The 16,591-nt window shown below is 38.7% G+C and overlaps 2 protein-coding genes across 2 annotated transcripts; one reads left to right on the forward strand and one right to left on the reverse strand.

The window, feature by feature from the left end:
* The first annotated feature begins 2,362 nt into the window (after positions 1–2,362).
* Positions 2,363–3,019, forward strand: LOC122304517. Its single transcript, XM_043116791.1, has one exon. The coding sequence runs from the start codon at positions 2,363–2,365 to the stop codon at positions 3,017–3,019; it is 657 nt and encodes a 218-aa protein (XP_042972725.1).
* Positions 3,020–5,132: 2,113 nt separating this feature from the next.
* Positions 5,133–6,125, reverse strand: LOC122304519. The gene has a single exon (XM_043116792.1). The coding sequence runs from the start codon at positions 6,123–6,125 to the stop codon at positions 5,133–5,135; it is 993 nt and encodes a 330-aa protein (XP_042972726.1).
* Positions 6,126–16,591: the final 10,466 nt, after the last annotated feature.

Genomic DNA, 16,591 nt, shown 5'->3' on the forward strand with positions numbered 1-16,591 from the left:
CAGTAGTGAGGTTGGGAGGAGCATTGATAGAGAGAAGAGAAAATAAAATGAGAGAGGAATCCGAGGAGAGGGTTAGTGTGGGGGAGGGTGGAGAAAAAAATAGTGAGGGAGATTTGGGGCATGAAAAGCTAACTTTAGAGATCAGAGGGAGAAAAGAAAGCTTAGCTGAGGTGGAACAATTGGTTGAGGTGGAACAGCTTGTCGAGGTGGCTGTTGCTGAATCTATGGAGGGGGGGGGGGGAGGTGAAGGGGCACAATTGGTTAACCCGAGTGTGACTGAGGAGGGGCTTTTGCTGAGTGAAACTCTGGGTTTTAGAAGGTGGAAGAGAAGGGCAAGAGAAACGGAAGGGACACCTATGGAGGACACTTTGCTAGCCAGAAAAAGAAAAGTTACTGAAGGAGAACCCCCTGAAAGGGGCTTGTCAAAAAGAGGGAAGAGGGGATTAGTAAATATAGAGGTGGAATTTGTTGAAAATGAGGCGGCGGCTGCTGGACAGCCCCGCCAAGTATTATGAAACTCTTGAGTTGGAACTGCCGAGGGCTTGGGAACCCTCGGACAGTTCAGAGCCTTCACTTCTTAGTGAAGGAAAAGAAGCCCATGGTGATCTTTTTGATGGAAACCAAGCTGCAAAGTGAAAGGCTAGACAGAATAAAATGAAAGTTAGGAATGGGAAATTGTTTTGCTGTTGATTGTAGGGGAAGGAGTGGTGGTTTGGCTCTGCTATGGAGCAATGAGGTGGATCTGGAAATAGTGAATTTCTCTTTTCATCATATAAATGCAAGGCTGTGTTCTTTGCAGAAGAAGAACCCATGGCTTTTTTCTGGGTTTTATGGGCATCCAGAGGTGAGTAAGAGAAGGGAGTCGTGGAAGCTATTGTCTTTACTAAACCCTGAAAATATGCCCTGGTGCGTGATGAGGGACTTCAATGAAGTGATGTCTCAAACTGAAAAAGAGGGAGGTAAGCAAAGAAGTGAGTCTCAAATGGAAGATTTTCGACAGGCTAGTCTTAAACTCTCTTGCTGATATGGGGTGGAGTGGATGTAAGTTTACCTGGAGCAATAAGCACCAGGACAGTACATTTACAAAAGAAAGGCTAGATAGGGTGGTTGCTAATGGGGGGTGGACTCAGATGTTCAAGGAGAGATCTATTGCAGTGGTGAATGCTACTCAATCAGATCATAAAGCTTTATTGCTGGATATAGATGAGAGGATCCATAGAAGAAGTGCACCGAGAAGAGTGTTCAGATTCGAGGCCAGTTGGGCTTTAAATGAAGAGGGGCTTTCTGTTGTAGAGAGGGCTTGGGGAAGATGTGGAAGTAGTGAAGGACACTTGAAAGGTATCCAAGAAAAACTCAGTAGGTGTGAGAGGGGGTTAAAGAGCTGGGTCAGAAAACAAAATGTTGAAGATGAGAAGGCATTAAGGCAACACTTGAGACAGCTTGAAGATGAGCAGGAAAGGGAAGGGTGCAACAATGTGGAAGTCATTAAGCTGTTACAGACAAAAGTGGATTTTATCCTTGAGCAAGAATATTTGAAATGGAGACAAAGAGCCAAAAAAAACTGGTACAACTTGGGTGACAAAAATACCAAGTTCTTCCACTCTTGTGCAAACCAGAGGAGGAAGAAAAATATGATAGTTGAGCTACTTGATCCAAGGGGCAATAAGGTGGAGAATCAAGAGGATATCGCTGAGGTGTTCTATGAATATTTTGATAATCTGTTCAGCAGCTGCAACCCATCGTCTCGGGCTATTGAGGTATGTTTGAGACACCTAAATCCAAGTGTTAGTGCTGAGATGAACATAGAACTAGAGAAAGTGGTCCTGAGAGAGGAAGTGGAGTTGGCCTTGAGTCAAATGGCACCCTTAAAATCCCCTGGCCCCGATGGGTATGGGGCTTGCTTCTATAAGGCCTATTGGAATATGGTGGGTGTGGATGTCACTGATGCTGTGTTGAACTTTCTTAATGGTGAAGGTGAGTTGGATAGTGGGGTTAATAAAACCTTTATTGCCCTGATCCCAAAGGTTGCTAATCCATCCGTGGCAAATGAGTTTAGGCCTATTAGTTTGTGTAATGTACTTTATAAGTTGGTTTCGAAAGTACTTGCAAATAGGCTTAAAAAGGTGCTGCCTCACATTATCTCGGGTAATCAAAGTGCTTTCATTTCTGGAAGAATTATCACGGATAATGTGATGGTGGCTTATGAGACCCTACACACGATGAAAACAAGAATGAAAGGCAAGAGGGGTAGTATGGCCTTGAAGTTGGATATGTCTAAAGCATATGATAGAATCGAGTGGGGTATCTAAAGGAGATCATGAAGAGGATGGGTTTTGGACAGAAATGGATAGGCTGGATAATGATGTGTGTATCTTCTGTGTCCTATTCTGTGTTGGTTAATGGGACTGCTGGTAAATGGCTAACACCTAGTAGGGGTCTTAGGCAAGGGGATCCTATTTCCCCCTACCTTTTTATCCTGTGTGCTGAGGGTCTCTCGTCTCTTCTTAATGGGGCTGAGGCTATTGGTTCTTTGAAGGGTGTAGCTGTAGCAAGAGGGGGAGTTAGAGTCAATCATCTGCTGTTTGCAGATGATTGCCTGATCTTTGGGAGAGCAAAGCTAACGGAATGGAAGTGTATACAGGGGCTGTTAAAGGAATATGAAGAGGCTTCTGGGCAGTGCTTGAATCTTGAGAAGACTACAATGTTTTTCAGCTCCAACACAAGCATAACTACCAGATTGATTATAAAGAATGAAGCAGGGGTTTCCATTTGTGGTAATTATGAAAAGTACCTTGGACTGCCAGCCATGGTTGGGAGATCTAAGTTCAATACTTTCAGGGTCTTAAAGGAAAGGGTGTGGGCTAAGATCCATAACTGGAAGAACTCCTTTCTTTCACAGGCAGGTAAGGAAATTCTTCTGAAAGCTGTAGCTCAAGCCATCCCCACTTTTGCCATGAGTGTATTTAGACTTCCCAAGAGGTTGTGTGCTGATATTAACTCCCTTTTAGCCAAGTTTTGATGGGGTCACAAACAGAATGGTAGTAAGATTCATTGGAGAAGTTGGCTGAAAATTAGTGAGAGTAAGAAGGGTGGGGGGTTGGGCTTTCGGGGCTTGGAGTTTTTTAACACTGCAATGCTTGCAAAGCAGTGCTGGAGTTTTCTGCAAAATCCTTCATCCTTAGTAGCTACGGTGATGAGGCAAAAGTATTTTAAGAATGGGGAGTTGCTACAAGCAAAATTAGGGAGGGGTCCATCTTATGTATGGAGAAGCCTTTGGTCATCACTGGATTTAATTAGAGAATGGGTAGCTTGGAGAGTTGGGGATGGCAAAAGGGTAAGTATATGGAAAGATAAATGGTTACCTAGTAAGAAGAACTTTTCCAGCATATTGTCTTCAACAAATAAGCTGAGCAGGGATGCCAAAGTGTGTTCTCTGATTCATGAAGATAACGGGGTTTGGAACCTGGACCTAATTTCAGAAGTTTTTTCATGTCATGAAGTAGAACAAATCAGAAGCATTCAGCTAAGTGATCCCCTTCAAAAAGATAAGAGAGTTTGGGGTTTCTCCCATGATGGCATTTTCTCGGTTAAGAATGCATACCACCTAGAGTATTTGCGTGGTAAAAGGATGAGGGGAGAGACTTCAAAGGGGGAAGATAATGAAAAGTTTTGGGAGAGGATATGGGGTCTTAATGTGCAGCCTAGTGTTAAGCATTTTATTTGGAAAGCCTGCCTTGATATACTCCCTACTAGAGAGAACTTGTGGAAGAAGAAAGTGGTTAATTCTAATCTATGTCCTATCTGTCTTAGGGATACAGAAACTATTGTCCATGTCCTATGGGTTTGCCCTGCTGCTTCTGATGTGTGGGTTGAGGTAGGGAGTCCAGTGCAGAAGTGGAACACCAGCGAGTCTAACTTTTTAGCTTTATGGAGGAAAATAGTCATAAGTCTGAAAAGTGAGGATGTTGATTTGATGGCTTGTGTAATGTGTAGGATATGGTTTAGGAGGAACTACTGGGTTTTTGAAAACATTTTTAGGGAGCCCAGATGTGTCATGAGGACTGCAGTGGAGGGATATAAGGAGTATATAGCAGCCCAAGAACAAAGGGGGTGCATGTTTCGGCAGACTGTGAGTTGTAATAGGGGAGAGAGGTGGACTAAACCTGTGGGTCAATGGGTTAAAGCAAACTGGGATGCGGCGGTAAGGATTGATCTGAATAAAGTAGGCATCGAGGTGGTTGTAAGGGATGAGGAGGGGGAGGTTCTGGCTTCTCTTTGTAAGGTGGTGGACTGCCTGCATGATCCTTCGGTAGGGGAAGCGTTGGCACTGAAAAGAGCAGTGCAGCTTTGTGATGAGCTCGGCTTCTCTAACGTTGTTCTTGAAGGGGATGCACAAGTCATAGTGAAAGCAGCTAACAACCGGGAGGAACTATACACGGCTTATGGAAATGTAATGGAGGAGGTAAGGGGTTTTTTGAAAATGAGGGAATCTTGGAAGGTACAGTTTATACACAGAGAGGCAAATAATGTTGCCCATATACTTGCAAAAAATGCTTTTAATTACACAATAGAGAGGGTCTGGATTGAAGAGGGCCCGATAGAGATACTACATGTACTGCAGATAGAAAAATTTTGTAATAGCTGATTGATATGAATGAAAGTTTGAGGTATTTTCTTCAAAAAAAATAAATAAATAAATCAGAAATGTCACTCTCTAATTCAAAAAAACCTACCACCAATTAACAAATAAGTCTCCTTAATAATTAATACAATCGTCTCATGGAGTCATGATCATGATGTCCAATATACATTAAAATCTCCCATTCAATTGCTTTTGCTTGTTCGGTAATCCATTGATTTATTGTCAAATAAGCTGACGTAGAAAGTAAGATGATGGTCAATGAAACAACATAAACAACCAAAATAGAGAGACTTGCAAGCAAAACTAGCTAGCCATGTATTGCATGTATGTGATTATTTAAGGAACATCGTGTATGCAATCTTCCTCAGACTGCAAACAGCAAATACACTTTCTAGGTATTGATTGGAATTTAATCTCCAAAATTACAATTGTATCTCAAAGCATGCACTTCCAATATCATCAGAACAACTATGTATATTTATTGCTAGACTTAGAATTCACCAAGTTGCACATCCTTGGCAGTTAGAGGAACATACTCCCCAAGATAAACCTCGAGATGATCTGCTAGAGAAGACTTGTCTATATTCTCATGGTGATATGATTTGCAGACGAAGTATATCACTGTTTGGACGACAAGACCAAAGAGAAACACCTTGACTAGCAACAGGACACTCAGAATCCCGATTCCGATTCTAATTCCAATGTTTCGTGCCAAATTAAGCACAACCAAATTCTCAAATAATAGCTCAACTCCTATTAAAAGCACAACAAGCATGAAAAAGACGGCGACTGCAACACCCATCTTACCCTTTATCAAGCTCTTGCTCTTGATCATGGCTTTGATCCCATACAAATCCTCCAACACCGACACCACGCTAGCCAAGTGCCAAACGATGCTTATATACACGAAACCCACCAAGTATAAGATGCAGAGGAAAATAAAGATGGCAATTCCAATCCCGTACAATCCAAAATTGATTGCCCATATGAAGAACAGCACTCCGGAAGCGATGTTGTAGACCAAAACGATGGCGAAGCTCCATAAGAAAGTGACCATAAGTCTCTTCCAGACCTTTGGGACAACGCTCATGACCTTTCTAAAGGTGATTTCCTTTGCTGTGTATATGGAGGCGATTGTGTAGACAACTGCCGCGGTGGAGAGCAGGGAGAGGATGAGCAGGAAGGTGAAGTAGAGAACTTTGAAGAGCCAAAAGGCTACCCATTCGGAGGAGATGATATCGGAGAGCTGGGCATATCTCGGGCTATCTTTCCGGGTGAAGTACCGGGCTTCTTGGTTGTGCATGATTTTGGAGAAAAGGATGTGGGAGATTTGGATGTGAGCTAGGAAGATGATGGATAGAGGGAGTATGAGGGAGAGTGTGATTCGGCTGAAGATCCTTCTCCATGAGAAGATGATCTTGAAGGACTCCCTGAATATCCCAAAGAAGCCCAAAAACTGTAGATCTTCTTGTTCTCTGTCCATGATTTTCTTTTCCTCCCTTTCTCTGCAAACAAACAATGAGAGATAATACTAAGGTCAGGAGCTTCTTAAGCTGTTGAGATGGGAATGGGGAGTGGACTTTGAATTGTCAAACTACCCTTGGTCTTCATGCGAATTACTAAAAGCTATTTAATTATTTATTAATTATACAAAAGCGCCAAAAACTAAAATAAAAAGACTTGAACGCGCTCTAAGTTTGACCAAAGGGCAAAGATAAGGTGGTTGAAAGAGAGGGATAGAAACACTTAAGTTTTTCCACCAGGCAACTTCTCAAAGAAGGGCAACAAATAGGATAAAGACTCTGGTAGACAACAATGACAATGTGGTGCACTCGAGAGAAGGGATTAGGGACCTTTTCCAAGGTTATTTCACTAATCTTTTCACCACTTCTAATCCTAGTCACCAAACAGAATGCCTGTCCTCTTTAGAAGCCCGAGTGACTATGTCCCAGAATGAGTTCCTCACTAGATCTTATTGCATTCAAGAAGTGGAAGAAGCAATGTTCCAAATGAATGGTCTAAGCTCCCCAGGACCAGATGGATTCTCAGCCATTTTCTATCAAAAACATTGGTCAATAGTGGGTCCTCAAGTCTGTGAGACAGTTCTGAAAGTGCTCAACTCAAGGGGCAAAATGGAAAGCATCAACAGCACCTTCATTGTACTCATTCCCAAGAAGAAAAAGCCAACTAGAGTGACAGAATTCAGGCCTATTTCACTTTGTAATGTTCTCTACAAACTCATCTAAAAAATGATTGCAAATAGGCTTAAAAAAATTCTCCCTAATCTCATATCTGCATCTCAATCAGCTTTTGTCCCAAATAGGCTTATATCAAATAACATTATTGTTGCCTTTGAGACTTTGCATACCATGAAATGTAAAATGACAGGGAAAGAGGGCTATATGGCCCTGAAGTTAGATATGAGCAAAGCATATGACAGAGTGGAGTGGGGATTTCTGAGAGCAGCCTTACTCAAGCTGGGTTTCTGTAACACATGGGTAGATTTGGTGATGAACTGCATAAAAATAGTCACATACTCCCTGCTTGTCAATGGGGAACCTCAAAAAGTATTCTCCCCCACTCGAGGAATAAGGCAAGGGGACCCTCTATCCACTTACATTTTTATCTTGTGTGCAGAAGTCCTGAGCAATTTGATAAAGAAAGCTGAGGAGAATGAGATCATTCATGGTGTCCCAGTAGCATGTGGACAGATGAGGGTATCTCACATCTTTTTTGCAGATGACAGCCTCCTCTTTTGCAAAACCAATGCCTTGGAGTGGGATAGAATGATCAGCCTCTTAAGACTCTATGAAAGAGCCTCGAGTCAGAGATTGAATGTTGAGAAAACCTCAATAGTATTTAGTAGAAATACAAGCCAATTAACCCAGCAATTCATCTTGTCTTTAGCAGGAATAAGAACATCTATGCCTTATGAAAGGTATTTGGGATTACCTCTTGGATTTAAAACCTTCAAGAATATCTTGGACAATGTCAGGATGAGACTGAACAACCATAGAGTCAAGTCACTCTTTCAAGCAGGAAAGGAAATTTTTTTGAAAGCAGTGATTCAAACCCTTCCAATTTACACAATGAGTGTCTTTAAGCTGCCACTAAATCTATTTCAGTCTATAAACAGTGTAATCTACAACTACTGGTGGGGTCAGCAAGAGAAGGAGCAAAGAATACATTGGATCTCATGGAAGAGAATGGGACAAGCCAAATCTGAGGGTGGTTTAGGTTTCAGGGATCTTGAAGTCTTCAACAAAGCCATGCTGTCCAAGAATTGCTGGAGGATAATCCAAGACCCAAGTGGCTAAAGCTAAATATTTTCCAAACTCGAGTTTTCAAGTGGCTAAGGTGGGAGCCAAGCCATCCTTTGTATGGAGAAGTCTTCTATCAGCTAGACAGACTATTGAGGCAGGGTCATTGTGGAGGTTGGGCACAGGAGACAAGATTAAAATATGGTCAGATAAATGGTTAGTCAAGTCTAAACCAGCAATGGTAAGAAGTCTTATAAAGGTTCTGAGTTCTGAAGCCACAGTAGTTGAGCTTATAGACCATTCAACCAAGAGCTGGAAAAGGGACCTGGTGCAAGAAATATTTGAAGAAGAGGAAGCCTCAGTGATCCTCCAAACCCCCATCAGCTCCTTGAATTCCAAGGACAAGCTCATATGGCATGGTACAAAAAATGGCTCTTTCTTAGTGAAGAGTGCATATCACATGGAGAAAGCAAATGAAATGGAAGGAAGAGGCCAAGCTTCAACCAGTAAATCATTTAAAGAAGTATGGAAAAAGATATGGCAGCTCCATGTCCCTCCAATTGACAAGATGTTTATATGGAGAGCATGCCAAGAATCCCTCCCTACCCAGCTCAATTTATTCAAGAAAAAGATAGCGAAGGTACCACTATGTCCAATTTGCTCAAGAGAGGAGGAAAGTATTCTACATACTTTGTGGAACTGTGAGGCAACCAAAGATGTTTGGGGCCAATGCTCGATGAAGCTATAAAAAAGCACATGCTCCCAACTGCCAATGATGTTATTTTTTTAGAACATGATCAAAGCTTTTAATGACTCAGAGATGCAGGAATTTGTGATGGTAGCTAGACAGTTATGGCTGAGAAGAAATTCATTTATTTTCAAAAGCAAATTCCTACCTCCAAACTGTCTACTCAGAGAAACCAGTTTGAGACTACAGCTGCTAAAAGAAGATGAGGACAAAATTCAGACTCAAAAGAAGGGCCAACAGACAAAGAATTCAGCTGAGAAGTGGCAAAGTCCTCCTGCAAACTGGTTTAAAGTCAACTGGGATGGGGCAGTAGACAAAACAAAATGCATGATTGGCATAGGTGTAGTCATAAGGGATGAGAAAGGTCAGATCATAGCAACAATGAGGCACAAGAAGATGCAACTCCCCGACTCTCTCCTAACAGAATCTTATGGAGTTTTAGTAGCTGTTCAGTTTGCCAAGGATCTGGAACTAACACAAATTGAATTGGAGGGTGATTCACTCCAGGTAACAAAGGCACTATAGGAAGAAAATGAAGCATGGAGCAGTACCAGCATGCTTATCTGTGAGACTAGAACTTGCCTTAAAACTTTTGCAATGTGGCGTGTTTCTCATGTTAGGAGGAACGGTAACAACATAGCCCATTTGTTAGCAAAAGGATCTCTTAGCATTTCTGATGATTTTAATGTAACTATAGAGGACATTCCTCAGTGTATTTCACCTTTAGTTCAATGAAATGAAGTAAGAGTATTTCCAAAAAAAAAAAAAAAAGTTTGACCAATACTGTCCTTTGATATTTCCAAGTTTCTACGTCTTTTCGCTTCCTCTTAATTTTCCACTCTACGAGATAAGCCTGTTTGAATCAGTCATGTTGAATTTAAAAATCATTTCAAGTCGTCTCTCAATTTATTATTATAATTTTTTTTAAATAAAATCTAATAAATAATTTCATTTTTTTAATTTACAAAAAAATTATATTCTAATAATATTTTATTTAATTTTTCACTTATTTCATCTCAACTTACCGTCTAAACCTTTCTTAAAAAAATCTCTCATTTCATCTAATTTAATTATTATAATTTTTTCAAATTTTCAAATAAAATACAATAAATAATATAACTTTTTTCAATTTTAAAATAAAAATAATATTAAAAAATAATATTCTAATAATATTTATTTAACTTTCAACTTTTATCATATTTCATCTCAACTCATCATCTAAACGCCTTTAATATATCTTGAAACAACCGTTTTGATAACCGGTAAACAATCAGCTTGTTACAAATAAATATTTCAAGATCAGGATCAAGAAAAGAATATAAAGAAAAAATAAAACAACTCTATTTTATTAAAAAAAAAATATCCTAACAATTTGAAGAATTATATTAAGTCATATGTAAAATTTTATTGTGACTAAAATATTTTTTATAAATAAATTTAAGTTTTTCTCATCTTGAAGGGCTTAAATAAAAAGAAAATTCATTAGCCACAATAGACAGTGCAGATAAAAGCGACAAAACCACTTAAATCCAAAATCTCATTAACACAAGAAAGAGTTTTCTTTTCTTTTTCTTTTCTTTTATAAAAAAAAAAAAGAAAAAATCCTAAAATTATTTTAACCTCTGAGATTAGCTGAAGCCTCTCTATATACGTAGACCTTTTAATCCATGTGCTGTGCTCCTCTTTCTTGGCTGAGAAATTATGTTTGTAATTATAAATAATAAATATATAATTTTTTTTAAAAAAATATATTTTTAATAATAGATTCTATACTTTAAAAAAAAATACACAACACTTATAAAATTATAATTATATATAATATTAGTCTTGTTGAATATGCACAGCTGAAACCAACGGTCCCGTTTCTCATGCGGCACGGCACGCCTGTGATGTAAGCTCTTGCATCACTTATGATGTCCAAGGCATTAAAAAAATAAAAGAATCTGGTGCAGAACTTTGCTTTAAAAGGAATTCCACATGGGACTCTTGAAAACTTTTCTCGATATAGGATTTAATTAGTGATAGGATTTATTATTATTTTTTAATTATTTATCAAAAAATTAAACTTTTCTCAATATAATTTATAAAATATTATTATTTATGACACACCTTCTTGCACCGATCGTATTGGGAAAAGTTAAAAGCAGTACTTGCTTGCTTCCTTGAGTCATATTATTTCTAATAGCTGATGACCATGCAGCAGAATGCTTGGCTACATATATTCTATTTAAGCCCTATATATATATATATATATTGGAGAAATGTTTTAATTATAAAGTAATTTTAAAAAATTATATAATTTAATATAATACGTCAATTTATAAAATTATTTTTAATATAAAATATATATAACATAAATTATATCAATTTATTAATTTCTTTAACTCGTTTTAAGATATCAAACTTCTTTTATTGATTCAACTTTTGATCTTGTTTTAGGTTTGGTTTGATATTAAATACTAAATTATTTTATCTCATCTTATCTTATTTAATCATTATAATTTTATTAAATTTTTACATAAAATATAATAAACAATTCAACTCTTTCAAATTTTAAAATAAAATTAATATTAAAAAATCATATTATAACAATATTTTATTCAACTTTAAAAAAAAAAAATCTAATCTTACTTCATTTAAACTATATAACCAAACGAGGCCTAAGGAGACACTTGAAGACAAAATTGAGCAAAAATACATTCAAATATATACAAGCAAATGGTTTCAATATTCCAGGCCTGACATCCCAGAGATGGTTGTACTTTCAAAAATTTTATATGTAATCATTTTTACATGTTCTTTTGAGCACTCCATTGATGTGATTAGTTGTTGATGCCCAGATGACTAATACAAGAGGGGGTGAATTGAGTTGTATTTAAAAAAATAACAATTATAAATCAAATATACAATATAAAATATAAACATAATACGAAACAACAATAAATATAAAGAGTAAGTATAAGAGAGAAGCAAACTTAGTATGTTAATAAGGTTCGGCCTCATTGCCTACGTCCTCGTCTCAAGCTACCCCTTGAGGATACTCAAATTCACTATTCAACCTCTTTCAGGTAGAGATAGAAACCTATTATACCTTTGAACAACACTGCTACAAAGGATTCGTGTAGAACACTCTCTACACTTGCAATCACCTTACATGTGGTGATTCAACTATTCTCTGTGTAGAACACTTTCTACACACCCTTTTACTGATACAAGAGCTGATAGTGGGTAAGTTATCAGAAAACACTTATGAATGAGCGAAATAAGAACAATACAACGCAAACTATATTTCTCTCAAAATGAACAAGGATTAAGGCTCAATGCTTAGAGAAGAGAGAATGAAAGCTTTGACTGAATGTTGTATGCTCTTGATGTTATAAATGTGAATCTCTCAAATGATCTATTTATAGGTATATGAGACTTTATATTTAAATTTAAAAAGATTCACATGTCAAAGACAACATCAATCACTTTTCAAAAAAATCAAATAAAATATTCTTCTTTTTCAATTGTCAAAGACAACATCATTCATTTTTTAAAAACTTCAAATCTAATCTTTTACTTTTGACATATGACAAAAGGAGCACACTTTACTTTTCAAAAAGTTTAAACCTAATCTTTTTACTTTTTGCATATGACAAAAGGAGCACACTTTACTTTTCAAATTTTTCAAACAAAAACATCTACCTTTTATATAAGTCAAAAAAAGTATCAATTACTTTTGAAAATATTCAAATAAAACATGCACATGTGAAAGATGACAATCAATCATTTTTAATGTTTTCAAAGTTCAAACCTTTAATCATGTAATGTACATGTGAAAAATGACAATCAATCATCTTTCAAATTTTTCAAATTTAATTTTTAAAATATTCATGCACATGTGAAAAATATATTTTAATGCTTTATGATAAAATATTAATTTTGAGCCTTGATCCTAATTTCGAATTTTTAAGAGATTTACAACATTACTCTATGACTTTAATGTGAACTTATTCCCTTCTTGCTTATGCTTGGTTCCTTGATGTGCTTGACTTCATTGTGTAGACAATTTGAGCTTGAGATTTGAATACATTTGTTATCATTAAAATCTATGTGTAGATATATAATTATACAAAACTTGAAACCTTGGGTTCAACAGTTGTGTATTAAAAAAATTGATAAAACCAATCACATCAATAGAGTATGTAGAGAATATGTAAAAGTGATTATATGTAATATTATTCTTATACTTTTTTAATACCATATATGCCACGTCAATTCTCTTTAGATTGAGGAGGAGGGATGCAAGGGGGAGAAGGTTGGTGAGACTCAGTTTGGGGTATGGTTAAGAGCTGGGAATAGGTCTAAACACAATGAAGGATGGAGGAATAAGGAGCAAATAATGACTGCTTCCACAGAAGGAGTATGCAGTGAGGGAGGGAGTGATAACTCTGAAAAAGGGAATGGGATAGAAAAAGGGAGGGATAAAGGAGTAGAATCTGAAGTGGAGTGTGTCCCTGCCACTCAAGAGCTTGCATTATCCAATGTGATAGTAAGTGAGGAGAAGGGAGAGGTAGAAGGTGAAGGGAAATGCAGATTGAGAGAGCAAGTGGAGCATGGAGAAGCTGAAGGAAGTATAGGCATAGGGGTCAAGAAGGGGTTCCAAAAACAATGTGTAGAGGAGCCATATGGGGTGGAGGAGAGTAATGCTACGGGTGAAGTGGTTACAAGAGGTAAAGGAGGGGGGTTTGGAAAAGAAGAGCAAGAGAAATTGGGAAGAAAGGGGAGGTCTCCATAGCTTCTTTTTCACCCTCGAAAAGAATGCTAAGATCAGGGGTAGACAAGGAGGAGGATGAAAGAGTAGAGAAAAAATCTAAGGGGATGGTTGGTGGTGTAACTGAACTGCAGGTGGGAGTTTCAACTGAATTGGTGGAGGCTGTGGTGCAGCCCCACCTGTCCCCATGAAAACACTAAGTTGGAACTGCCGAGGGCTTGGGAACCCTCGGACAGTTCAGGACCTTTGCCATATGGTGGAGGACAAGAAGCCCAGTGTTGTGTTTTTGATGGAAACAAAGCTGAGGAAAACAAAAGCTGAGAGTTTAAGGAGAAGATTAAAATTTGAGGGATGCATGGTAGTTGAAGCAGTAGGGTTGAAAGGGGGCTTGATAATGATGTGGGATCATACGATAGAAGTTGAGGTGGAGAATTTTTCAGTTTGGCATATAAGTGTATGGATTAAAGAATCAGAATGTGCAGAGAGATGGTTGTTAACAGGATTCTATGGACAGCCTGATTCCAGTTTAAGAGAAGTAACATGGAGTCTTTTAAGCTCTTTAAAACCACAGAGTGATAGGGGCTGGTGTGTGATAGGTGACTTCAACGAAATCCTAGCTCATGATGAGAAGTTTGGAGGGAAACAAAGGCCAGAAAGACAGATGGTTAGATTTAGAGAGGTGCTAGAGGAGGGGGGTCTGTTTGATTTGGGCTGGAGAGGGGATAAATTCACCTGGAGCAATAAGCATGAGGATGAGACTTTCACCAAAGAAAGGCTAGATAGGGTTGTGGCCAATTCAAAATGGATGGACAACCATACAGAAGGATGGGTGGAGGTGTTGGTGGCCAGGTGTTCAGACCATAGGGCCCATCTTGCTGAACAAGAGCTTGAAAGTAAGGCTTGGGGGTAGATACAAGAAGCTGTTCAGATTCGAAGCTAGTTGGGCACTTGATGGTAATTGTAAAGAAATTGTCAAAACAGTTGGAAAAGAAGGCAACAGAGATGGGATACCTACCATGGAGATCTTACAACAAACTGGCTAAGACAGAAGGAGCCCTTACTCAATGGAGCAAGCTCATGGCCACTGATCAGAAAAGATTCTAGCAGGAAAAGACTGCCCAATTGAGAAGGCTCCAAGAACAAGAGGACAGCCATAACACGGCAGCTATAAAAGACCTTCAAAAGGATTTAGGAGTCATGTTGGCAAAGGAGGATTTGAAGTGGAGGCAGAGGGCAAAGGTGAACTGGTATCAACTTGGAGATAAAAACACCAAGTTTTTTCACTGTAGTGCAAACCAGAGAAGGAGGGTTAACAGGATTCAAGAAATTACAAATGATCTCCATAGAAAACATACCAGGCAAGAAGAACTGGCTGGGACCTTCAAGGCTTACTTTGAGAGGATGTATGCTTCTTCAGAACCTGATAGTGAAGATATTGACCTCTGTTTGAGGAACCTGAACCCTTCTGTTACCAGCAATATGAATGACCAGTTATCTAAACCCTTTACTAGAAGTGAAGTTGAGGCTGCCATTTCACACATGGCACCTTATAAATCACCTGGGCCCGATGGCTTTGGAGCCTGTTTCTACCAGAAATACTGGCACCTAGTAGGAGAGGAGGTCAGTAACTCAGTGTTGGCTTGGCTGAATGGTAACTCTCTATCTTCTCTTGTTAATTATACTTTACATTACCCTCATTCCCAAGAAAAGAGAACCCAAAAATGGCTAGTGACTACAGACCTATTAGTCTGTGCAATGTAGCCTACAAAATAATGGCAAACGGTTTTTAGCAAATCGATTAAAAAAAGTGCTAAATGACATCATCTCTCTTAATCAAAAAGTGCTTTCATACCTGAAAGATTAATCACTGATAACATTCTAGTAGCTTATGAGGTGTTGTTGCATACAATGAAAGTGAAGAAGAAGGGAAAGAAGGGAATATGGCCCATCAACTCGACATGTCAAAGGCTTAATGACAGGATTGAATGGCCATATTTGAAAGCTGTCATGGTGAAAATGGGCTTCTGTGCTGGATGGATCGAGTTGATTATGAAATGTGTGTCTTCGGTTTCATATTCAGTGCTTGTTAATGGGAAGCCAGGAGAGAAGATTATGCCATCAAGAGGGTTGAGGCAAGGGGATCCCCTATCCCCTTACCTGTTTCTGTTATGTGCAGAAGGACTTAGCTCTATGCTGAACTTCTCAGACCAGATAGGGGAGACTAAAGGGGTAACTGTATCGAGGGGAGGGACTAGGATTAACCACCTTCTCTTTGCAGATGACTGCATTTTATTTGGAAGGGCCAAGTATGAGGAATGGGAGAAGATCAAGGGTATCCTTTGGTTGTATGAGAAAGCTTCAGGCCAGTTCATGAATCAAGACAAGACTGCAGTGCTGTTTAGTTCTAACTCTAAGGAGGAAGAGAAAAGAAAAATTATGCAGAGTGGTGGAGCTGTTATGAGGGGTTCCTATGAATCTTATTTGGGTTTACCTCCAGTTGTGGGAAGTTCCAAGTACAATGCTTTTAGATGTATCAAAGAGAAAGTGTGGAAGAAGATAAATAATTGGAAGAACTCTTTCCTTTCTGCAGCAGGAAAAGAAGTCCTGATCAAAGCAGTCCTCCAGGCAGTGCCCACGTATACCATGAGTGTTTTCCAACTCCCTAAGCAGCTTTGCAAGGAACTCAATGTTATGTTGGGTAAATTTTGGTGGGGTAACCACCAATCAGGAAAGGGTGTACATTGGTGTAGTTGGGAAAGAATGGGAAGGCAGAAGGGGATTAGGGGGGCTGGGCTACAGGGACTTAGAGAGCTTCAATATGGCCTTATTGGCCAAACAGGGATGGAGACTTCTTCAAAATGAAAAAAGTATGGCTGCAAAGATCATGAAAGAAAAATATTTTTAAAGGGAAGTCCCTATTGACAGCTAAGCTGGGGCATAGGGCCTTCTTACATATGGAGGAGCATGTGGAATGCTATGAGGTTATTGAAAGAGGGCCTGAGATGGAAGGTGGGAAACGGGGAAAAGATCAAGATATGGGGGTGCAGATGGCTTGCCTTACCTTCATCAGGCATGGTACAGTCACCAGTTAAAATACTAGATAGAGAAGCTTCTGTGTGTGCACTGATAACTGAGCAAGGGCAATGGAATGAGCCTTTAATAAAGTCCATTTTCAATGAAGTGGA

Source organism: Carya illinoinensis, chromosome 3, assembly GCF_018687715.1.
Source record: "Carya illinoinensis cultivar Pawnee chromosome 3, C.illinoinensisPawnee_v1, whole genome shotgun sequence".
In the NCBI taxonomy this organism is placed as follows: Eukaryota; Viridiplantae; Streptophyta; class Magnoliopsida; order Fagales; family Juglandaceae; genus Carya; species Carya illinoinensis.